Source organism: Oncorhynchus tshawytscha, linkage group LG26 (assembly GCF_018296145.1).
Source record: "Oncorhynchus tshawytscha isolate Ot180627B linkage group LG26, Otsh_v2.0, whole genome shotgun sequence".
Classification (NCBI taxonomy): Eukaryota; Metazoa; Chordata; class Actinopteri; order Salmoniformes; family Salmonidae; genus Oncorhynchus; species Oncorhynchus tshawytscha.
Window position 1 is genome coordinate 51,168,055 of NC_056454.1, and position 25,557 is coordinate 51,193,611.

At 47.6% G+C, this 25,557-nt stretch overlaps 1 protein-coding gene across 3 annotated transcripts in view; it reads left to right on the top strand.

The window, feature by feature from the left end:
* nrp2b (neuropilin 2b) overlaps positions 1-25,557 on the top strand; it is a 232,944-nt gene that overhangs the window by 178,220 nt on the left and 29,167 nt on the right. For all 3 annotated transcript variants that reach the window (XM_042306811.1, XM_042306812.1, XM_042306813.1), the window contains exons 14-16: positions 2,057-2,331; positions 2,443-2,539; positions 5,604-5,636. In XM_042306811.1, coding sequence (XP_042162745.1) covers positions 2,057-2,331; positions 2,443-2,539; positions 5,604-5,636 — 405 coding nt within the window. The remainder of the gene's footprint in view (positions 1-2,056; positions 2,332-2,442; positions 2,540-5,603; positions 5,637-25,557) is intronic.

Sequence of the window (25,557 nt, forward strand, 5' to 3'; positions counted from 1 at the left end):
AGACAGAGAGACAGAGACAGAGAGAGAACGAGAGACACAGAGAGAGAGAGAGAGACAGAGAGAGAGAGAAACAGAGAGAGAGAGAAACAGAGAGAGAGAGAAACAGAGAGAGAGACAGAGAGAGAGAGAAACAGAGAGAGAGACAGAGAGAGAAACAGAGAGAGACAGAGAGACCGAGAGACAGAGAGAGAGAGAGACAGAGAGAGAGAGAGACAGAGAGAGAGGAAGATGAAGAGACAGAGAGAAGTCAAATGTCTACTGTTTGCTGATGATCTGGTGCTTCTGTCACCAACCAAGGAGGGTCCACAGCAGCACCTAGATCTTCTGCACAGATTCTGACATACCTGGGCCCTGACAGACCTGGGCCCTGACAGACCTGGGCCCTGACAGACCTGGGCCCTGACAGACCTGGGCCCTTACAGACCTGGGCCCTGACAGACCTGGGCCCTGACAGACCTGGGCCCTGACAGACTTGGTCCCTGACAGACCTGGACCCTGACAGACCTGGACCCTGACAGACCTGGGCCCTGACAGACCTGGGCCCTGACAGACCTGGACCCTGACAGACCTGGACCCTGACAGACCTGGGCCCTGACAGACGTGGGCCCTGACAGACCTGGGCCCTGACAGACCTGGGCCCTGACAGACCTGGGCCATGACAGTAAATCTCAGTAAGACCAAAATAATGGTGCTCAAAAACAGATCAAATTAGAATGCAATCTGGCCCTAAACAGTGAGCACACAGTGAAAGGTTACCTGACCACTTTGACTGACCAAACATTAAGAAAACCATTGACTATGTACAGACACAGTGAGCATAACCTTGTTATTAAGAGACACAGTCGTAGGCAGACCCGGTTCTTGAGAGAAGACAGGCTATCAATCAATCAATCAAATGTATTTATAAAGCCCTTCTTACATCAGCTGATATCTCAAAGTGCTGTACAGAAACCCAGCCTAAACCCCCAAACAGCAAGCAATGCAGGTGTAGAAGCACGTTGGCTAGGAAAAACTCCCTAGAAAGGCAGGAACCTAGGAAGAAACCTAGAGAGGAACCATACTATGTGGGGTGGCCAGTCCTCTTCTGGCTGTGCCGGGTGGAGATTATAACAGAACATGGCCAAGATGTTCAAATGTTCATAGATGACCAGCAGGGTTGTAAAGGGTACAACAGGTTAGTACATCAGGAGCAAATGTCAGTTGGCTTTTCATAGCCAAGCATTAGCCAAGCAAGGGGACACTCCCTACTGTATTGATGGCCAGGGGACACTCCCTACTGTATTGATGATTAGGGGACACTCCCTACTGTATTGATGATTAGGGGACACTCCCTACTGTATTGATGGCAAGGGGACACTCCCTACTGTATTGATGATTAGGGGACACTCCCTACTGTATTGATGGCCAGGGGACACTCCCTACTGTATTGATGATTAGGGGACACTCCCTACTGTATTGATGATTAGGGGACACTCCCTACTGTATTGATGATTAGGGGACACTCCCTACTGTGTTGATGGCAAAGGGACACTCCCTACTGTATTGATGGCCAGGGGACACTCCCTACTGTATTTATGGCCAGGGGACACTCCCTACTGTATTTATGGCAAAGGGACACTCCCTACTGTATTGATGGCAAGGGGACACTCCCTACTGTATTGATGGCCAGGGGACACTCCCTACTGTATTGATGGCCAGGGGACACTCCCTACTGTATTGATGGCCAGGGGACACTCCCTACTGTATTGATGGCAAAGGGACACTCCCTACTGTATTGATGATTAGGGGACACTCCCTACTGTATTTATGGCAAGGGGACACTCCCTACTGTATTGATGATTAGGGGACACTCCCTATTGTATTGATGGCAAGGGGACACTCCCTACTGTATTGATGATTAGGGGACACTCCCTACTGTATTGATGGCTAGGGGACACTCCCTACTGTATTGATAGCTAGGGGACACTCCATATGTTATTGATAGCTAGGGGACACTCCATATTTTATTGATAGCTAGGGGACACTAGCTAACTCTGATTCCTCTGTGTTCCTTCAGACGTGGGCAACTTCCTCCACATCGAGGCCAGCCCCAGGACAGAGAGGCAGCGAGCCCGTCTGGTGAGCCCCGCTGTGGGGCCTGAGAGAGGGCCGCTGTGCCTGCTCTTCAACTACCAGCTCCAGGGGCCCGAGAACCAGGGCCTGGGGTCCCTCAGGATCCTCATCAGAGACAACGACCGGGAGGAGACTCTGCTCTGGGCCCTCAGAGGAGACCAGGGATCCGTGTGGAAGGAGGGTCGCACCATCCTGCCCCAGTCACCCAAAGAGTACCAGGTACACAGACCGAACCCACAGACCGTAGTACTAGTGTTCTTGATTAGTGACAGTTCATTTATTTCACAGAGATAATAATGAAGTTTGTAATCTTCTTTTCTCTCTGTCAAGGTGGTGATTGAGGGCTTCTTTGAGCACAGCAACCGAGGACACATCTGGATCGACAACATCCACATGAGCTCCAGTACTGAGCTGGAACAGTGCACCCGTAAGCGCATCCTCACGTCTGTTTTGACCTTGGCGAGCAGGAGACTGATTACCACCAGTTACATGAGGCTGCAAACCGTCCCCGGGTTAACAGACACACACCCTCCCTCTTCAGTCATACCCTCTCATTCATGATACCCCCCCGTGGGAATCGAACCCACAACCCTGGCATTGCAGGCACTATGCTCTACCAACTCATTCATTAAAGGGGACGTTCTTTCTGGCTCTGCATCTCTCTACATGGTCCCCAAGTCAAGTTCACAAAAAGGGGAAAAAAAGAGAGGAGAAAACTGGTATAAATGTTCCGTTCACAGAACCATGAAAGTAGGCCATGCGCCTACACTATGATTCTAATCTATATTTCATGACATCTTTCTCCCTCTTCTCTCTTCTTGGTTAACACAGTCTTCCACTGTCATCAGAGGGAATTACTAGACTCCCTCTCAGACACAGTACAGTAGGCTAGACTACCTCTCAGACACAGTACAATAGGCTAGACTACCTCTCAGACACAGTACAGTAGGCTAGACTACCTCTCAGACACAGTACAATAGGCTAGACTACCTCTCAGACACAGTACAGTAGACTAGACTACCTCTCAGACACAGTACAGTAGACTAGACTACCTCTCAGACACAGTACAGTAGGCTAGACTACCTCTCAGACACAGTACAGTAGGCTAGACTACCTCTCAGACACAGTACAGTAGACTAGACTACCTCTCAGACACAGTACAGTAGACTAGACTACCTCTCAGACACAGTACAGTAGACTAGACTACCTCTCAGACACAGTACAGTAGACTAGACTACCTCTCAGACACAGTACAGTAGACTATACTACCTCTCAGACACAGTACAGTAGACTAGACTACCTCTCAGACACAGTACAATAGGCTAGACTACCTCTCAGACACAGTACAGTAGACTAGACTACCTCTCAGACACAGTACAGTAGACTAGACTACCTCTCAGACACAGTACAATAGGCTAGACTACCTCTCAGACACAGTACAGTAGACTAGACTACCTCTCAGACACAGTACAGTAGGCTAGACTACCTCTCAGACACAGTACAATAGGCTAGACTACCTCTCAGACACAGTACAGTAGACTAGACTACCTCTCAGACACAGTACAGTAGACTAGACTACCTCTCAGACACAGTACAGTAGGCTAGACTACCTCTCAGACACAGTACAATAGGCTAGACTACCTCTCAGACACAGTACAGTAGACTAGACTACCTCTCAGACACAGTACAGTAGACTAGACTACCTCTCAGACACAGTACAATAGGCTAGACTACCTCTCAGACACAGTACAGTAGACTAGACTACCTCTCAGACACAGTACAGTAGGCTAGACTACCTCTCAGACACAGTACAATAGGCTAGACTACCTCTCAGACACAGTACAGTAGACTAGACACTCTCTCAGACACAGTACAGTAGGCTAGACTACCTCTCGGACACAGTACAATAGGCTAGACTACCTCTCAGACACAGTACAGTAGACTAGACTACCTCTCAGACACAGTACAGTAGACTAGACTACCTCTCTCTCAGACACAGTACAGTAGGCTAGACTACTTCCCTCTCAGACACAGTACAGAAGGCTAGACTACCTCTCAGACACAGTACAGTAGACTAGACTACCTCTCAGACACAGTACAGTAGACTAGACTACCTCTCAGACACAGTACAGTAGACTAGACTCCTTCTCAGACACAGTACAGTAGACTAGACTACCTCTCAGACACAGTACAGTAGACTAGACTCCTTCTCAGACACAGTACAGTAGACTAGACTACCTCTCAGACACAGTACAGTAGACTAGACTACCTCTCAAACACAGTACAGTAGACTAGACTACCTCTCAGACACAGTACAGTAGACTAGACTCCCTCTCAGACACAGTACAGTAGACTAGACTACCTCTCAGACACAGTACAGTAGACTAGACTACCTCTCAGACACAGTACAGTAGACTAGACTACCTCTCAGACACAGTAAGGTAGACAAGACTCCCTCTCAGACACAGTTCATCTATTGCAACACAACGTCAGCCCAGTCAGTCCTGCCAAGAGATACCAACCCGCCTGTGTCTGCTGCTCTGGTTAATTGTCTCAGTAATCCACCCATTCATTCCACAGATCCTTGTTCTAAATAGGTCTTATGATATGTTCCATCAGACCTCCTCTCCTCCCTCCTCCTCCTCCTCCTCCTCCTCCTCCTCTCCCCCTCCTCCTCCTCTCCTCCCCCTCCTCCTCCTCTCCTCCCTCCTCCTCCTCCCCCCTCCCCCTCCTCCTCCTCCTCCCTCCCCTCCTCCTCCTCCTCCCTCCCCCTCCCCTCCTCCTCCTCTCCTCCCCCTCCTCCTCCTCCTCCTCCTCTCCCCCTCCTCCTCCACCTCCTCTCCTCCTCCTCCTCCTCCCTCTCCCCCTCCTCCTCCTCTCCCCCTCCTCCTCCTCCTCCTCCTCCTCCTCTCCCCCTCCTCCTCCTCTCCCCATCCTCCTCCTCCTCCTCATCCTCCTCCTCCTCCTCCCTCCCCTCCTCCTCCTCCTCTCCCCCTCCTCCTCCTCTCCCCCTCCTCCTCCTCCTCCTCTCCCCCTCCTCATCCCCCTCCTCTCCCCCTCCTCCTCTCCCCCCCTCCTCCTCCTCCTCCTCCTCCTCTCCCTCAGCAGCCAATAAACAGCTGCAAATCTCAGTTCTCCTCTCTTCGCTCTCTCCTCTCAGTCTCACAGTCAAACTACTGGGGTTAGTCACCTTCCTCTCAGTCTCACCTTCCTCTCAGTCTCACCTTCCTCTCAGTCTCACCTTCCTCTCAGTCTCACCTTCCTCTCAGTCTCACCATCCTCTCAGTCTCACCTTCCTCTCAGTCTCACCTTCCTCTCAGTCTCACCATCCTCTCAGTCTCACCTTCCTCTCAGTCTCACCTTCCTCTCAGTCTCACCTTCCTCTCAGTCTCACCATCCTCTCAGTCTCACCTTCCTCTCAGTCTGCTGTAGTATGTTGATCAGAATGGCATTGCCTTTTTAATACAATTTAGTCCTTCTCTTTCTTTCAGAACCATTCGCTGCATTCCCTCCTGACATGACTGGTGAGTTGGCCTTGTTATCTTTGACTACTTCCTGTTTCCTGTGCGAACGTTCGTCTACTTCCTGTATGAATATGTGTTGCTTCCTGCTTGTCGCTCCGACCCAGCTTGCAGTTACGACACTGGTCCATAAACACTAATTTACCTGATTCTATTATGTGATACAATTCCATTCATAGTCTTAAACTGATGACTATGCTGTTCCAAAACTGCATCTGAATCTTGTTTAGGTAGAAGGAAACAGAGGAGAAATTGCCTCCGGGTTTTCAGTTTGTTGGTATTGAACTTGTTCCCGAGGTTATTATATCGGTGGGAATTGGGACGCTACTGTTACCAACATAATGCATCCCAGCATTATGATCAGAGCATGTGTCCCTGCATGTCTGAGGTCAAGCATCCATCCCGTTATGTCCCATTGTGTTGTTGTCTCTACATATAAACAGGTGAACAGAGTCTTAAAGAAACACGCTAATGTTTTGAATTAGCTTTTATATTTTCAGTACTGTGAAATATTTGTTGTTCCATTATATCTGTGTACAAACTCAGAGAAGGTAGTGCCCTCATGTGCATTAGGGTTTTGTATGTACCAGGTGTCTAGGGTATGTACAGCTGTAGGTACTGGAAGACTAGGGTATGTACAGCTGTCTCTACTGGAAGACTAGGGTATGTACAGCTGTAGGTACTGGAAGACTAGGGTATGTACAGCTGTCTCTACTGGAAGACTAGGATATGTACAGCTGTAGATCCTGGAAGGCTAGGGTATGTACAGCTGTAGGTACTGGAAGACTAGGGTATGTACAGCTGTCTCTACTGGAAGACTAGGGTATGTACAGCTGTAGGTACTGGAAGACTAGGGTATGTACAGCTGTACGTCCTTGAAGACTAGGCTATGTACAACTGTCTCTACTGGAAGACTAGGGTATGTACAGCTGTAGGTCCTGGAAGACTAGGGTATGTACAACTGTCTCTACTGGAAGACTAGGGTATGTACAGCTGTAGGTCCTTGAAGACCAGGGTATGTACAACTGGCTCTACTGGAAGACTAGGGTATGTACAGCTGGAGGTACTGGAAGACTAGGGTATGTACAGCTGTCTCTACTGGAAGACTAGGGTATGTACAGCTGTCTCTACTGGAAGACTAGGGTATGTACAGCTGTAGGTCCTGGAAGACTAGGATATGTACAACTGTCTCTACTGGAAGACTAGGGTATGTACAGCTGTAGGTACTGGAAGACTAGGGTATGTACAGCTGTCTCTACTGGAAGACTAGGGTATGTACAGCTGGAGGTACTGGAAGACTAGGGTATGTACAGCTGTCTCTACTGGAAGACTAGGGTATGTACAGCTGTCTCTACTGGAAGACTAGGGTATGTAGAGCTGTAGGTACTGGAAGACTAGGGTATGTAGAGCTGTAGGTACTGGAAGACTAGGGTATGTACAGCTGTCTCTACTGGAAGACTAGGGTATGTAGAGCTGTAGGTACTGGAAGACTAGGGTATGTAGAGCTGTAGGTACTGGAAGACTAGGGTATGTACAGCTGTAGGTACTGGAAGAATAGGGTATGTACAGCTGTAGGTCCTGGAAGGCTATGGTATGTACAGCTGTAGGTCCTGGAAGACTAGGGTATGTACAGCTGTAGGTACTGGAAGACTAGGGTATGTACAGCTGTAGGTACTGGAAGACTAGGGTATGTACAGCTGTAGGTACTGGAAGACTAGGGTATGTACAGCTGTAGGTACTGGAAGACTAGGGTATGTACAGCTGTAGGTACTGGAAGACTAGGGTATGTACAGCTGTATCTACTGGAAGACTAGGGTATGTACAGCTGTAGGTACTGGAAGACTAGGGTATGTACAGCTGTAGGTCCTGGAAGGCTAGGGTATGTACACCTGTAGGTACTGGAAGACTAGGGTATGTACAGCTGTAGGTCCTGGAAGACTAGGGTATGTACAGCTGTAGGTCCTGGAAGGCTAGGGTATGTACAGCTGTAGGTCTTTGAAGACTAGGGAATGTACAACTGTCTCTACTGGAAGACTAGGGTATGTACAGCTGTAGGTCCTGGAAGACTAGGGTATGTACAACTGTCTCTACTGGAAGACTAGGGTATGTACAGCTGTTTTTTATCCTGGAAGGCTAGGGTATGTACAGCTGTAGGTACTGGAAGACTAGGGTATGTACAGCTGTCTCTACTGGAAGACTAGGGTATGTACAGCTGTAGGTCCTGGAAGACTAGGTTATGTACAACTGTCTCTACTGGAAGACTAGGGTATGTACAGCTGTAGGTCCTTGAAGACCAGGGTATGTACAACTGGCTCTACTGGAAGACTAGGGTATGTACAGCTGGAGGTACTGGAAGACTAGGGTATGTACAGCTGTCTCTACTGGAAGACTAGGGTATGTACAGCTGTCTCTACTGGAAGACTAGGGTATGTACAGCTGTAGGTCCTGGAAGACTAGGATATGTACACCTGTCTCTACTGGAAGACTAGGGTATGTACAGCTGTAGGTACTGGAAGACTAGGGTATGTACAGCTGTCTCTACTGGAAGACTAGGGTATGTACAGCTGGAGGTACTGGAAGACTAGGGTATGTACAGCTGTCTCTACTGGAAGACTAGGGTATGTACAGCTGTCTCTACTGGAAGACTAGGGTATGTAGAGCTGTAGGTACTGGAAGACTAGGGTATGTAGAGCTGTAGGTACTGGAAGACTAGGGTATGTACAGCTGTCTCTACTGGAAGACTAGGGTATGTAGAGCTGTAGGTACTGGAAGACTAGGGTATGTAGAGCTGTAGGTACTGGAAGACTAGGGTATGTACAGCTGTAGGTACTGGAAGAATAGGGTATGTACAGCTGTAGGTCCTGGAAGGCTATGGTATGTACAGCTGTAGGTCCTGGAAGACTAGGGTATGTACAGCTGTAGGTACTGGAAGACTAGGGTATGTACAGCTGTAGGTACTGGAAGACTAGGGTATGTACAGCTGTAGGTACTGGAAGACTAGGGTATGTACAGCTGTAGGTACTGGAAGACTAGGGTATGTACAGCTGTAGGTACTGGAAGACTAGGGTATGTACAGCTGTATCTACTGGAAGACTAGGGTGTGTACAGCTGTAGGTACTGGAAGACTAGGGTATGTACAGCTGTAGGTCCTGGAAGGCTAGGGTATGTACACCTGTAGGTACTGGAAGACTAGGGTATGTACAGCTGTAGGTCCTGGAAGACTAGGGTATGTACAGCTGTAGGTCCTGGAAGGCTAGGGTATGTACAGCTGTAGGTCTTTGAAGACTAGGGAATGTACAACTGTCTCTACTGGAAGACTAGGGTATGTACAGCTGTAGGTCCTGGAAGACTAGGGTATGTACAACTGTCTCTACTGGAAGACTAGGGTATGTACAGCTGTTTTTTATCCTGGAAGGCTAGGGTATGTACAGCTGTAGGTACTGGAAGACTAGGGTATGTACAGCTGTCTCTACTGGAAGACTAGGGTATGTACAGCTGTAGGTACTGGAAGACTAGGTTATGTACAGCTGTAGGTCCTTGAAGACTAGGGTATGTACAACATTCTCTACTGGAAGACTAGGGTATGTAGAGCTGTAGGTACTGGAAGATTAGGGTATGTACAGCTGTCTCTACTGGAAGACTAGGGTATGTACAGCTGTCTCTACTGGAAGACTAGGGTATATACAGCTGTCTCTACTGGAAGACTAGGGTATGTACAGCTGTCTCTACTGGAAGACTAGGGTATGTACAGCTGTCTCTACTGGAAGACTAGGGTATGTAGAGCTGTAGGTACTGGAAGACTAGGGTATGTACAGCTGTAGGTCCTGGAAGGCTAGGGTATGTACAGCTGTAGGTACTGGAATACTAGGGTATGTACAGGTGTCTCTACTGGAAGGCTAGGGTATGTACAGCTGTATGTACTCGAAGGCTAGGGTATGTACAGCTGTCTCTACTAGAAGACTAGGGTATGTACAGCTGTAGGTACTGGATGGCTAGGGTATGTACAGCTGTCTCTACTGGAAGACTTGGGTATGTACAGCTGTATCTACTGGAAGGCTAGGGTATGTACACCTGTCTCTACTGCGAGACTAGGGTATGTACAGCTGTCTCTACTGGAAGACTGGGGTATGTACAGCTGTCTCCACTGGAAGACTAGGGTATGTACAGCTGTCTCTACTGGAAGACTAGGGTATGTACAGCTATAGGTACTGGAAGGCTAGGGTATGTACAGCTATAGGTACTGGAAGACTAGGGTATGTACAGCTGTAGGTACTGGAAGACTTGGGTATGTACAGCTGTATCTACTGGAAGGCTAGGGTATGTACACCTGTCTCTACTGCGAGACCAGGGTATGTACAGCTGTCTCTACTGGAAGACTGGGGTATGTACAGCTGTCTCCACTGGAAGACTAGGGTATGTACAGCTGTCTCTACTGGAAGACTAGAGTATGTACAGCTGTAGGTACTGGAAGACTAGGGTATGTACAGCTGTAGGTACAGGAAGACTAGGGTATGTACAGCTGTAGGTACAGGAAGACTAGGGTATGTACAGCTGTAGGTACTGGAAGGCTAGGGTATGTACAGGTGCCTCTACTGGAATGCTAGGGTATGTACAGCTGTAGGTACTGGAATACTAGGGTATGTACAGGTGTCTCTACTGGAAGGCTAGGGTATGTACAGCTGTAGGTACTCGAAGGCTAGGGTATGTACAGCTGTCTCTACTAGAAGACTAGGGTATGTACAGCTGTAGGTACTGGACGGCTAGGGTATGTACAGCTGTCTCTACTGGAAGACTTGGGTATGTACAGCTGTATCTACTGGAAGGCTAGGGTATGTACACCTGTCTATACTGCGAGACTAGGGTATGTATGCTGTCTCTACTGGAAGACTAGGGTATGTACAGCTATAGGTACTGGAAGACTAGGGTATGTACAGCTGTAGGTACTGGAAGACTAGGGTATGTACAGCTGTCTCTACTGGAAGACTAGGGTATGTACAGCTGTAGGTACTGGAAGACTAGGGTATGTACAGCTGTATCTACTGGAAGACTAGGGTATGTACAGGTGTCTCTACTGGAATGCTAGGGTATGTACAGCTGTAGGTACTGGAAGGCTAGGGTATGTACAGGTGTCTCTACTGGAAGGCTAGGGTATGTACAGCTGTAGGTACTGGAAGGCTAGGGTATGTACAGCTGTATCTACTGGAAGGCTAGGGTATGTACAGCTGTAGGTACTGGAAGACTAGGGTATGTACAGCTGTCTCTACTGGAAGACTAGGGTATGTACAGCTGTAGGTACTGGAAGAATAGGGTATGTACAGCTGTCTCTACTGGAAGACTAGGGTATGTACAACTGGAGGTACTGGAAGACTAGGGTATGTACAGCTGTCTCTACTGGAAGACTAGGGTATGTACAGCTGTAGGTACTGGAAGACTAGGGTATGTACAGCTGTCTCTACTGGAAGACTAGGGTATGTACAGCTGGAGGTACTGGAAGACTAGGGTATGCACAGCTGTCTCTACTGGAAGACTAGGGTATGTACAGCTGTCTCTACTGGAAGACTAGGGTATGTAGAGCTGTAGGTACTGAAAGACTAGGGTATGTACAGCTGTAGGTCCTGGAAGGCTAGGGTATGTACAGCTGTAGGTCCTGGAAGACTAGGGTATGTACAGCTATAGGTACTGGAAGACCAGGGTATGTACAGCTATAGGTATTGGAAGACTAGGGTATGTAGAGCTGTAGGTCCTGGAAGGCTAGGGTATGTACAGCTGTGGGTACTGGAATACTAGGGTATGCACAGTTGTCTCTACTGGAAGACTTGGGTATGTACAGCTGTATCTACTGGAAGGCTAGGGTATGTACACCTGTCTCTACTGCGAGACTAGGGTATGTACAGCTGTCTCTACTGGAAGACTGGGGTATGTACAGCTGTCTCCACTGGAAGACTAGGGTATGTACAGCTATAGGTAGTGGAAGACTAGGGTATGTACAGCTGTCTCCACTGGAAGACTAGGGTATGTACAGCTGTCTCTACTGGAAGACTAGGGTATGTACAGCTATAGGTAGTGGAAGGCTAGGGTATGTACAGCTATAGGTACTGGAAGACTAGGGTATGTACAGCTGTAGGTACTGGAAGACTTGGGTATGTACAGCTGTATCTACTGGAAGGCTAGGGTATGTACAGCTGTCTCTACTGGAAGACTGGGGTTTGTACAGCTGTCTCCACTGGAAGACTAGGGTATGTACAGCTGTCTCTACTGGAAGACTAGAGTATGTACAGCTGTAGGTACTGGAAGACTAGGGTATGTACAGCTGTAGGTACAGGAAGACTAGGGTATGTACAGCTGTAGGTACTGGAAGTCTAGGGTATGTACAGGTGTCTCTACTGGAATGCTAGGGTATGTACAGCTGTAGGTACTGGAAGGCTAGGGTATGTACAGGTGTCTCTACTGGAAGGCTAGGGTATGTACAGCTATAGGTACTGGAAGACTAGGGTATGTACAGCTCAGTGGACTGGAAGGCTAGGGTATGTACAGCTGTAGGTACTGGAAGACTAGGGTATGTACAGCTGTATCTACTGGAAGGCTAGGGTATGTACAGCTGTAGGTACTGGAAGACTAGGGTATGTACAGCTGTCTCTACTGGAAGACTAGGGTATGTACAGCTGTAGGTACTGGAAGAATAGGGTATGTACAGCTGTCTCTACTGGAAGACTAGGGTATGTACAGCTGGAGGTACTGGAAGACTAGGGTATGTACAGCTGTCTCTACTGGAAGACTAGGGTATGTACAGCTGTCTCTACTGGAAGACTAGGGTATGTAGAGCTGTAGGTACTGAAAGACTAGGGTATGTACAGCTGTAGGTCCTGGAAGGCTAGGGTATGTACAGCTGTAGGTCCTGGAAGACTAGGGTATGTACAGCTATAGGTACTGGAAGACCAGGGTATGTACAGCTATAGGTATTGGAAGACTTTGGTATGTAGAGCTGTAGGTCCTGGAAGGCTAGGGTATGTACAGCTGTAGGTACTGGAATACTAGGGTATGTACAGTTGTCTCCACTGGAAGACTAGGGTATGTACAGCTGTCTCTACTGGAAGACTAGGGTATGTACAGCTGTCTCTACTGGAAGACTAGGGTATGTACAGCTATAGGTACTGGAAGGCTAGGGTATGTACAGCTATAGGTACTGGAAGACTAGGGTATGTACAGCTGTAGGTACTGGAAGACTAGTGTATGTACAGCTATAGGTACAGGAAGACTAGGGTATGTACAGCTGTAGGTACTGGAAGGCTAGGGTATGTACAGGTGTCTCTACTGGAATGCTAGGGTATGTACAGCTGTAGGTACTGGAAGGCTAGGGTATGTACAGGTGTCTCTACTGGAAGGCTAGGGTATGTACAGCTATAGGTACTGGAAGACTAGGGTATGTACAGCTCAGTGGACTGGAAGGCTAGGGTATGTACAGCTGTAGGTACTGGAAGACTAGGGTATGTACAGCTGTATCTACTGGAAGGCTAGGGTATGTACAGCTGTAGGTACTGGAAGACTAGGGTATGTACAGCTGTCTCTACTGGAAGACTAGGGTATGTACAGCTGTAGGTACTGGAAGAATAGGGTATGTACAGCTGTCTCTACTGGAAGACTAGGGTATGTACAACAGGAAGTACTGGAAGACTAGGGTATGTACAGCTGTCTCTACTGGAAGACTAGGGTATGTACAGCTGTAGGTACTGGAAGACTAGGGTATGTACAGCTATAGGTACTGGAAGACTAGGGTATGTACAGCTGTAGGTACTGGAAGACTAGGGTATGTACAGCTGTAGGTACTGGAAGACTAGGGTATGTACAGCTGTAGGTACAGGAAGACTAGGGTATGTACAGCTGTAGGTACTGGAAGGCTAGGGTATGTACAGGTGTCTCTACTGGAAGGCTAGGGTATGTACAGCTATAGGTACTGGAAGACTAGGGTATGTACAGCTCAGTGGACTGGAAGGCTAGGGTATGTACAGCTGTAGGTACTGGAAGACTAGGGTATGTACAGCTGTATCTACTGGAAGGCTAGGGTATGTACAGCTGTAGGTACTGGAAGACTAGGGTAGTCGGAACTAGAAGCACAAGCATTTCGCTACACTCGCATTAACATCTGCTAACCATGTGTATGTGACAAATAAAATTTGATTTGATTTGATTTGATTTGTACAGCTGTCTCTACTGGAAGACTAGGGTATGTACAGCTGTAGGTACTGGAAGACTAGGGTATGTACAGCTGTAGGTACTGGAAGACTAGGGTATGTACAGCTGTAGGTACTGTACTGTACTCTATTCTACGGCACTGTGATGTACAACACTCTACTGTAAGGCACTCTACTCTATTCTACTGTACTGTACTGTACTCTATTCTACTGCACTGTACTCTATTCTACTGCACTCTCCTGTACTGTACAACACTCTACTGTACTCTTCTGTTCTCTACTGTACTGTACTGTACTCTACTGTACTGTACTCTACTGTACTCTACTGTACTGTACTGTAATCTACTCTACTGCACTCTACTGTACTGTACTCTACTCTACTGTACTCTACTGTACTGTACTGTACTCTACTCTACTGTACTCTACTGTACTGTAATCTACTCTACTGTACTCTACTCTACTGTACTCTACTGTACTCTACTCTACTGTACTCTACTGTACTGTACTGTACTGTACTCTACTCTACTGTACTCTACTCTACTGTACTCTACTGTACTGTACTCTACTCTACTCTACTGAACTCTACTGTACTCTACTCTACTGTACTCTACTGTACTGTACTGTACTGTGCTGTACTCTACTCTACTCTACTCTACTCTACTCTACTGTACTCTACTCTCTGTACTCTACTGTACTGTACTGTACTCTACTCTACTCTACTGTATTGACATCTACTCTACTCTACTCTACTGTATTGACATCTACTGTACTGTACTATACTGTACTGTACTGTACTCTACTCTACTCTACTCTACTCTACTGTATTGACATCTACTGTACTCTACTGTACTCTATTGTACTCCACTCTACTGTACACTACTCTGCTGAACTCTACTCTACTGAGGTAGAGGAGATTAGAGGAGATGAGATTAGAGTAGAAGAGAGTAGAGGAAAGTAGAGGAGGGTAGAGGAGGGTAGAGGAGAGGAGAAGAAAGGAGGGGAGAAGAGAGGAGAGGAGGGTAGAGTAGAGGAGAGTAAAGGAGAGGAGGGTAGAGGAGAGAATGGTAGAGAAGAGGAGAGGAGGGTAGAGGAGAGGAGGGTAGCAGAGTTGAGAGGAGGGGTGAGGAGAGGAGGGTAGAGGAGGGGAGAGGAGAGGAGGGTAGAGGAGAGGAGAGGAGGGTAGAGTAGGGGAGGGTAGAGGAGAGGAGAGGAGGGTAGAGGAGAGGAGGATAGAGGAGAGGAGGGTAGAGGAGAGAAGAGGAGGGTAGAGTAGGGGAGGGTAGAGGAGAGGAGGAGAGAGGAGGGTAGAGGAGAGGAGGGTAGAGTAGAGGAGAGGAGAGGAGGGTAGAGGAGAGAAGAGGAGGGTAGAGGAGAGGAGGGTAGAGTAGAGGAGAGGAGGGTAGAGGAGAGGAGAGGAGGGTAGAGGAGAGTAGAGGAGAGGAGGGTAGAGGAGAGAATGGTAGAGGAGAGGAGAGGATTGTAGAGGAGAGGAGGGTAGCGGAGATGAGAGGAGGGTAGAGGAGAGGAGAGGAGGGTAGAGGAGGGGAGAAGAGAGGAGAGGAGAGGAGGGTAGAGTAGGGGAGGGTAGAGGAGAGGAGAGGAGGGTAGAGTAGGGGAGGGTAGAGGAGAGGAGAGGAGGGTAGAGGAGAGGAGGATAGAGGAGAGGAGGGTAGAGGAGAGAAGAGGAGGGTAGAGGAGAGGAGAGGAGGGTAGAGGAGAGGAGGATAGAGGAGAGGAGAGGAGGGTAGAGGAGAGGAGGGTAGAGGAGAGAAGAGGAGGGTAGAGGAGAGGAGAGGGAGGGTAGAGTAGGGGAGGGTAGAGGAGAGGAGAGGAGGGTAGAGGAGAGGAGGATAGAGGAGAGGAGGGTAGAGGAGAGGAGGGTAGAGGAGAGAAGAGGAGGGTAGAGGAGAGGAGAGGAGGGTAGAGTAGGGGAGGGTAGAGGAGAGGAGGGTAGAGGAGAGAAGAGGAGGGTAGAGGAGAGGAGAGGAGGGTAGAGTAGGGGAGGGTAGAGGAGAGGAGAGGAGGGTAGAGGAGAGGAGGATAGAGGAGAGGAGGGTAGAGGAGAGAAGAGGAGGGTAGAGGAGAGGAGAGGAGGGTAGAGGAGAGGAGGATAGAGGAGAGGAGGGTAGAGGAGAGGAGAGGAGGGTAGAGGAGAGGAGAGGAGGGTAGAGGAGAGGAGAGGAGGGTAGAGGAGAGGAGGATAGAGTAGAAGAGGGTAGAGGAGAGGAGAGGAGGGTAGAGCAGAGGAGGGTAGAGTAGAGGAGAGGAGGTTGGAGGTGTGGAGGGTAGAGTAGAGGAGGGTAGAGTAGAGGAGAGGAGAGTAGAGGGGGTAGAGTAGAGTAGAGGAGGGTAGAGGAGAGGAGGGTAGAGTAGAGTAGAGGAGAGGAGGGTAGAGGAGGTTAGAGTAGAGGAGGGTAGAGTAGAGGAGGGTAGGGTAGAGTAGAGGAGAGGAGGATAGAGTTGAGGAGTTGGAGAGGAGAGGAGGGTAGAGTAGAGTAGAGGAGATGAGGGTAGAGGAGAGGATGGGAGAGGAGGATAGAGGAGAGGAGGGTAGAGAAGAGGAGGGTAGAGGTGAGGAGGGTAGAGGAGAGTAGTGGAGGGTAGAGTAAGGTAGAGGAGAGGAGAGGAGAGGAGAGGAGAGGAGAGGAGAGGAGAGGAGAGGAGAGGAGAGGAGAGGAGAGGAGGAGAGGGAGAGGAGAGGAGAGGAGAGGAGAGGAGGGAGGAGGGAGGGGAGAGGAGAGGAGAGAGGAGAGGAGAGGAGAGGAGAGGAGAGGAGAGGAGAGGAGAGGAGAGGAGAGGAGAGGAGAGGAGAGGAGAGGAGAGGAGAGGACGGGGTTGTAGAGGAGGGAGGAGGATGAGCAGGATTTTGCTTGATTTTCTCTCTTGGATGGGTGTAGGTTTAGTCACAAATGGCACACCATTTTTTTGGACCAAAAGGGCTCGGGTCAACAGGGCTCGGGTCAACAGCGGTGCATTCCATTTGGGAAGCAAACTGTGTGCTAGTCTGTGGTGGGTAGATGAGTGAGAGATGGGCACTCTTGATCTGTGTATTTGGCTGTCGGGTGTTGGGGTGGTTTCCTTGGAGATGTTTGGCTTGAGGCAGACGGGACTGGCAGACAACCATTCATGTAAGAAAACAGAACGGGGAAATCCTGTCTGAAAATTACCACTTAGAATTCACTCCCAGATCCATCTCCCTCTGTTCCCTCCCAGACAGTAGAGCTAACTATCTCCCTCTGTTCCCTCCCAGACAGTAGAGCTATCTATCTCCCTCTGTTCCCTCCCAGACAGTAGAGCTAACTATCTCCCTCCTGTTCTCTCCCAGACAGTAGAGCTAACTATCTCCCTCCTGTTCTCTCCCAGACAGTAGAGCTAACTATCTCCCTCCTGTTCTCTCCCAGACAGTAGAGCTAACTATCTCCCTCCTGTTCTCTCCCAGACAGTAGAGCTAACTATCAATTCAATTCAATTCAATTCAAGGGCTTTATTGGCATGGGAAACATGTGTTAACATTGCCAAAGCAAGTGAGGTAGACAACATACAAAGTGAATATATAAAGTGAAAAACAACAAAAATTAACAGTAAACATTACACATACAGAAGTTTCAAAACAGTAAAGATATTACAAATGTCATATTATATATATATATACAGTGTTCTAACAATGTACAAATGGCTAAAGGACACAAGATAAAATAAATAAGCATAAATATGGGTTGTATTTACAATGGTGTTTGTTCTTCACTGGTTGCCCTTTTCTCGTGGCAACAGGTCACAAATCTTGCTGCTGTGATGGCACACTGTGGAATTTCACCCAGTAGATATGGGAGTTTTTCAAAATTGGATTTGTTTTCAAATTCTTTGTGGATCTGTGTAATCTGAGGGAAATATGTCTCTCTAATATGGTCATACATTGGGCAGGAGGTTAGGAAGTGCAGCTCAGTTTCCACCTCATTTTGTGGGCAGTGAGCACATAGCCTGTCTTCTCTTGAGAGCCATGTCTGCCTACGGCGGCCTTTCTCAATAGCAAGGCTATGCTCACTGAGTCTGTACATAGTCAAGGCTTTCCTTAATTTTGGGTCAGTCACAGTGGTCAGGTATTCTGCCGCTGTGTACTCTCTGTGTAGGGCCAAATAGCATTCTAGTTTGCTCTGTTTTTTTGTTAATTCTTTCCAATGTGTTAAGTAGTTATCTTTTTGTTTTCTCATGATTTGGTTGGGTCTAATTGTGCTGCTGTCCTGGGGCTCTGTAGTGTGTGTTTGTGTTTGTGAACAGAGCCCCAGGACCAGCTTGCTTAGGGACTCTTCTCCAGGTTCATCTCTCTGTAGGTGATGGCTTTGTTATGGAAGCTTTGTGAATCGCTTCCTTTTAGGTGGTTGTAGAATTTAACAGCTCTTTTCTGGATTTTGATAATTAGTGGGTATCGGCCTAATTCTGCTCTGCATGCATTATTTGGTGTTCTACGTTGTACACGGAGGATATTTTTGCAGAATTCTGCGTGCAGAGTCTCAATTTGGTGTTTGTCCCATTTTGTGAAGTCTTGGTTGGTGAGCGGACCCCAGACCTCACAACCATAAAGGGCAATGGGCTCTATGACTGATTCAAGTATTTTTAGCCAGATCCTAATTGGTATGTTGAAATTTATGTTTCTTTTGATGGCATAGAATGCCCTTCTTGCCTTGTCTCTCAGATCGTTCACAGCTTTGTGGAAGTTACCTGTGGTGCTGATGTTTAGGCCAAGGTATGTATAGTTTTTGTGTGCTCTAGGGCAACAGTGTCTAGATGGAATTTGTATTTGTGGTCCTGGTGACTGGACCTTTTTGGAACACCATTATTTTGGTCTTACTGAGATTTACTGTCAGGGCCCAGGTCTGACAGAATCTGTGCATAAGATCTAGGTGCTGCTGTAGGCCCTCCTTGGTTGGTGACAGAAGCACCAGATCATCAGCAAACAGCAGACATTTGACTTCGGATTCTAGCAGGGGAGGCCGGGTGCTGCAGACTTTTCTAGTGCCCTCGCCAATTCGTTGATATATATGTTGAAGAGGGTGGGGCTTAAGCTGCATCCCTGTCTAACCCCACGACCCTGTGTGAAGAAATGTGTGTGTTTTTTGCCAATTTTAACCGCACACTTGTTGTTTGTGTACATGGATTTTATAATGTCGTATGTTTTACCCCCAACACCACTTTCCATCAGTTTGTATAGCAGACCCTCATGCCAGATTGAGTCGAAGGCTTTTTGAAATCAACAAAGCATGAGAAGACTTTGCCTTTGTTTTGGTTTGTTTGGTTGTCAATTAGGGTGTGCAGGGTGAATACATGGTCTGTTGTACGGTAATTTGGTAAAAAGCCAATTTGACATTTGCTCAGTACATTGTTTTCATTGAGGAAATGTACGAGTCTGCTGTTAATAATAATGCAGAGGATTTTCCCAAGGTTACTGTTGACACATATTCCACGGTAGTTATTGGGGTCAAATTTGTCTCCACTTTTGTGGATTGGGGTGATCAGTCCTTGGTTCCAAATATTGGGGAAGATGCCAGAGCTAAGTATGATGTTAAAGAGTTTTAGTATAGCCAATTGGAATTTGTTGTCTGTATATTTGATCATTTCATTTAGGATACCATCAACACCACAGGCCTTTTTGGGTTGGAGGGTTTTTATTTTGTCCTGTAACTCGTTCAAGGTAATTGGAGAATCCAGTGGGTTCTGGTAGTCTTTAATAGTTGATTCTAAGATCTGTATTTGATCATGTATATGTTTTTGCTCTTTATTCTTTGTTATAGAGCCAAAGAGATTGGAGAAGTGGTTTACCCATACATCTCCATTTTGGATAGATAATTCTTCGTGTTGTTGTTTGTTTAGTGTTTTCCAATTTTCCCAGAAGTGGTTAGAGTCTATGGATTCTTCAATTGCATTGAGCTGATTTCTGACATGCTGTTCCTTCTTTTTCCGTAGTGTATTTCTGTATTGTTTTAGTGATTCACCATAGTGAAGGCGTAGACTCAGGTTTTCCGGGTCTCTATGTTTTTGGTTGGACAGGTTTCTCAATTTCTTTCTTAGATTTTTGCATTCTTCATCAAACCATTTGTCATTATTGTTAATTTTCTTCGGTTTTCTATTTGAGATTTTTAGATTTGATAGGGAAGCTGAGAGGTCAAATATACTGTTAAGATTTTCTACTGCCAAGTTTACACCTTCACTATTACAGTGGAACGTTTTACCCAGGAAATTGTCTAAGAGGGATTGAATTTGTTGTTGCCTAATTGTTTTTTGGTAGGTTTCCAAACTGCATTCCTTCCATCTATAGCATTTCTTAATGTTACTCAGTTCCTTTGGCTTTGATGCCTCATGATTGAGTATTGCTCTGTTTAAGTAGACTGTGATTTTGCTGTGGTCTGATAGGGGTGTCAGTGGGCTGACTGTGAACGCTCTGAGAGACTCTGGGTTGAGGTCAGTGATAAAGTAGTCTACAGTACTACTGCCAAGAGATGAGCTATAGGTGTACCTACCATAGGAGTCCCCTCGAAGCCTACCGTTGACTATGTACATACCCAGCGTGCGACAGAGCTGCAGGAGTTGTGACCCGTTTTTGTTGGTTATGTTGTCATAGTTGTGCCTAGGGGGGCATATGGGGGAGGGAATGCTGTCACCTCCAGGCAGGTGTTTGTCCCCCTGTGTGCTGAGGGTGTCAGGTTCTTGTCCGGTTCTGGCATTTAGGTCACCACAGACTAGTACATGTCCCTGGGCCTGGAAATTATTGATTTCCCCCTCCAGGATGGAGAAGCTGTCTTCATTAAAATATGGGGATTCTAGTGGGGGATATAGGTAGCACACAGGAGGACATTTTTCTCTGTTAGGATAATTTCTTTTTGAATTTCTAGCCAAATGTAGAATGTTCCTGTTTTGATTAATTTAATGGAGTGAGTTAGGTCTGCTCTATACCAAATTAGCATACCCCCTGAGTCCCTTCCCTGTTTCACACCTGGTAGTTTGGTGGATGGGACTACCAGCTCTCTGTAACCTAGAGGGCAACCAGTGGGTCCATCTCCTCTATACCAGGTTTCTTGCAGGATGACAATGTCTGTATTACCGATTTCTTTGGTGAAGTCCGGGTTTCTGCTCTTTAGGCCAAAGGCAGATGACCTCAGGCCTTGGATATTCCAGGATAATATAGTGAAGGCTTTTTGTTCCATAGAGTGTCCAATGTTGTTGGTCGTGGTTTAGCCTCAGGCCAGTAAGTGTGAGCAGAGCCTGCTGAGCATCTGGTACATGCCATTGGCTTGGGCGAGTGTGAGAGTGGGGGTTGGGACTGTTTGCCCGCTCACTACCTGGGCGTATGTGTGGCTTCCATGTTGAGGCCCTCTTTGCGGGGGTGGGGTGCATGGGGTGGGCAGGAGTGGCATAGGTCTGATCTGAGGGGGCCTAAATGGAGTGTGGGCATGGTTGACGTGGGGGGGTGTTGATTGGTTGGGATGGGGGTGTGGATGTGTCTGGGTGTACTGTGGTCTGGATGTAATTCCTCTTGGCGTGGGTCCTCTATGTGTAGGTCCAGGGGGAGGTCCTGCAGATCTGGGAGGGTGTCTCGCTGGTCTGGGTGGGGTGTCTATTGATCTGTTGCTCCTGTGTGGAGTGTTGGGGATACGTTTGAGAGCGATGTCCTTTAGAGTCCGGGCAAAGGTAGGCACTGCTGCCTTGTAGAGGTGGACCTGGTCATAGAGGCTGTTCAAGTCCAGGGTGGAGTGGTGGGCCAGGAAAACGTTTGGTTTTGAGGCACAGTCACGGGAAATACTTGCATTTACCCGCTGTATTGTGGCGGGGTGGAAGTCTTTTCGTGGTAGCAGGGTGGAGATAACCACTTGTGCGTTGGGGAAAGTAGAAGAAGCCTTTTCAATCACTCCCTTCAGTGCTGTGGCCACTCTTTCCTGCTGTGCTCTCAGGTCGTTTGTGCCTGTGTGTATTATTATGTGGCTGGGTGAGCCTAGTTTGGCCTCAGACAGAAGGTCTAGGGCGCGCTGGGTGTTTGGACACCAGAGTTTAGACACACTGTGTTTGGGAAAAAGTTTTTTTCTTCTATATATTTCCCATTTGAGTCCATAAGTAGTACAATCTGTGTCTTGTGTTTGTCCTCAGTGGGTGTGGGGGGTTGTCAGAAGGGCTATCAGGGTGGCTGACAGGGGGGGTGCTCAGAGGGGGTGAGAGCCTCTGGGCTTGGGGTTCTTCATTTGTCTGTTGTGCTGTGATGTCGACTCTATGGTCAGGGTCTGGTGTGGACTGTTCTGCTGTGGTGTCGAGACTTTTGTTGGGTGCTGAGGTGGGCTGTTCTGCTGGCTTCTCTGTGGGGGTGGCCACCTCTCTAGTGGGTTGTTCTCTGTCACACTCCGTCCCCCTCAACTTCTCCTCCATCCCCCTCACCCTCTCCTCCATTCCCCTCAACCTCTCCTCCACCAGCAGTCTGATACTCTCCTCTAGTGCTCTGTTCTGCTCCTCTTTCTCCTGTTGTATTTGTCTCACCACTGTCCAAAGTGCAGATATGTCTCTGTCCACCTCCAGCTCTCCGGGTCTGGTTAAGGGGCTGTTGTGCTGGACTGTTGTCTGGGTCTGTGCTGACTGAAGTGTAATCACCTGCTGTTCCAGCTCCACCTGCCTTATCTCCAGCTGGGTGAAGTTGTCCTTCATTTCAATGAGGGAGTGGTAATCTGTGCTGGGAGGTTGACCCTCCGCTGGGGGTTGCTCATCTGTGGGGTTACATAATGAAGAGGTCTGGTCTGATCCTCTCGGGGTGGGGGTATCTTTATCAAGGGAGAGTTTCTCCTGCTGGGCTAGTTCTTTGATTAGGTGAAAGTCCAGCTGAAACTGTTTGTGGTTACGTTGTACCATCACTGTTCCGGACTTATAGATATTTATATTACTTAACTCAGAGTCCTCGTTGTCAAGTATTCTGAGTTTCCACCCCTCGTTAATCCCCCCTCTCGTAACAGAGGGGTAGTGTGCTAATATAGCACTGTGCCATGCCAGGGGATGGTTTGTGTGGAAGATAAGGTTGCTGATGTTCCCATTTTTGTAATAGTCAGCAAAAAGTGTCTCTTGATTTTCCATAAGGAGCTTCATTTTGTACTCTTTTCTTGACTTATCATTCTTTACATGCACAGGGTACTGTATTTTAATTACCTCTGAACAGCGGGAGGGAGCTTCTAAGGCCTCTCCATTTGGTTGGGGTAGACTGTGTGACTCTCCTGCCATTGTTGGGCTAATGAGCTTTGACACCTCTCACTTGACACGTCAGTGCTATTTGAAGCTGTATCAAGCTTGGCAGAATTATGTTAGAATTAGAGTTAGAAATCCTTATAAAGTAATGTTGTGTATTTTTCTTCTTGGCTTTTGGAAAAAAAAAAATATATACAGTTTCAGACTAAGCATTACTCACTCAGTTCCAGGTTGGATGGTGTTTTCAGGTTTCTGTTGTTTTCCAGAGAATTTGCTGTATAGAGAAACAAATCTTGGTAGTTGTGAACCTTCCAGGTGATTCCGTAATTCCATCCAAAATCAGGTTGTAGGTTTTAAGTTTTGATTTGAAGTAGGGGTTATGTTGTAGAGGGTAGAATCCAGTATGTGTTCCTGACAAAAAATCTAAGTTTATCTAACTCCTAATCTATCTTTTTTAAAGAAAATGCTGAAAAATGCAGGAGCTCATCTGATTGTTACTTCCTCTCTCTCTGTCCCTCTCTCTCTCCCTCTCTCTCTGTCTCTCTCTCTCTCTGTCTCTCTCTCTCTGTCTCTCTCTCTCTCTGGCTCTCTGTCTGTCTTCCTCTGCATCTCCTGTTCCCTCCCAGACAGTAGAGCTAACTATCTCCCTCTGTTCCCTCCCAGACAGTAGAGCTAACTATCTCCCTCCTGTTCCCTCCCAGACAGTAGAGCTAACTATCTCCCTCCTGTTCCCTCCCAGACAGTAGAGCTAACTATCTCCCTCCTGTTCCCTCCCAGACAGTAGAGCTATCTATCTCCCTCCTGTTCTGTAATAGACAGTAGAGCTAAATATCTCCCTCTGTTCCCTCCCAGACAGTAGAGCTATCTATCTCCCTCCTGTTCTGTAATAGACAGTAGAGCTAACTATCTCCCTCCTGTTCCCCCAGACAGTAGAGCTATCTATCTCCCTCCTGTTCTGTAATAGACAGTAGAGCTAAATATCTCCCTCTGTTCCCTCCCAGACAGTAGAGCTAACTATCTCCCTCCTGTTCTCTCCCAGACAGTAGAGCTATCTATCTCCCTCCTGTTCTGTAATAGACAGTAGAGCTAACTATCTCCCTCCTGTTCCCCCCCAGACAGTAGAGCTAACTATCTCCCTCCTGTTCTCTCCCAGACAGTAGAGCTAACTATCTCAAATCAAATCAAATCAAATTTTATTTGTCACATACACATGGTTAGCAGATGTTAATGCGAGTGTAGCGAAATGCTTGTGCTTCTAGTTCCGACAATGCAGTAATAACCAACAAGTAATCTAACTAACAATTCCAAAACTACTGTCTTATACACAGTGTAAGGGGATAAAGAATATGTACATAAGGATATATGAATGAGTGACGGTACAGAGCAGCATAGGCAAGATACAGTAGATGATATTGAGTACAGTATATACATATGAGATGAGTATGTAAACCAAGTGGCATAGTTAAAGTGGCTAGTGATACATGTATTACATAAGGATGCAGTCGATGATATAGAGTACAGTATATACGTATACATATGAGATAAATAATGTAGGGTATGTAACATTATATAAGGTAGCATTGTTTAAAGTGGCTAGTGATATATTTACATCATTTCCCATCAATTCCCATGATTAAAGTGGCTGGAGTTGAGTCAGTGTCATTGACAGTGTGTTGGCAGCAGCCACTCAATGTTAGTGGTGGCTGTTTAACAGTCTGATGGCCTTGAGATAGAAGCTGTTTTTCAGTCTCTCGGTCCCAGCTTTGATGCACCTGTACTGACCTCGCCTTCTGGATGATAGCGGGGTGAACAGGCAGTGGCTCGGGTGGTTGATGTCCTTGATGATCTTTATGGCCTTCCTGTAACATCGGGTGGTGTAGGTGTCCTGGAGGGCAGGTAGTTTGCCCCGGTGATGCGTTGTGCAGACCTCACTACCCTCTGGAGAGCCTTACGGTTGAGGGCGGAGCAGTTACCGTACCAGGCGGTGATACAGCCCGCCAGGATGCTCTCGATTGTGCATCTGTAGAAGTTTGTGAGTGCTTTTGGTGACAAGCCAAATTTCTTCAGCCTCCTGAGGTTGAAGAGGCGCTGCTGCGCCTTCTTCACGATGCTGTCTGTGTGAGTGGACCAATTCAGTTTGTCTGTGATGTGTGTGCCGAGGAACTTAAAACTTGCTACCCTCTCCACTACTGTTCCATCGATGTGGATAGGGGGTGTTCCCTCTGCTGTTTCCTGAAGTCCACAATCATCTCCTTAGTTTTGTTGACGTTGAGTGTGAGGTTATTTTCCTGACACCACACTCCGAGGGCCCTCACCTCCTCCCTGTAGGCCGTCTCGTCGTTCTTGGTAATCAAGCCTACCACTGTTGTGTCGTCCGCAAACTTGATGATTGAGTTGGAGGCGTGCGTGGCCACGCAGTCGTGGGTGAACAGGGACTACAGGAGAGGGCTCAGAACGCACCCTTGTGGGGCCCCAGTGTTGAGGATCAGCGGGGAGGAGATGTTGTTGCCTACCCTCACCACCTGGGG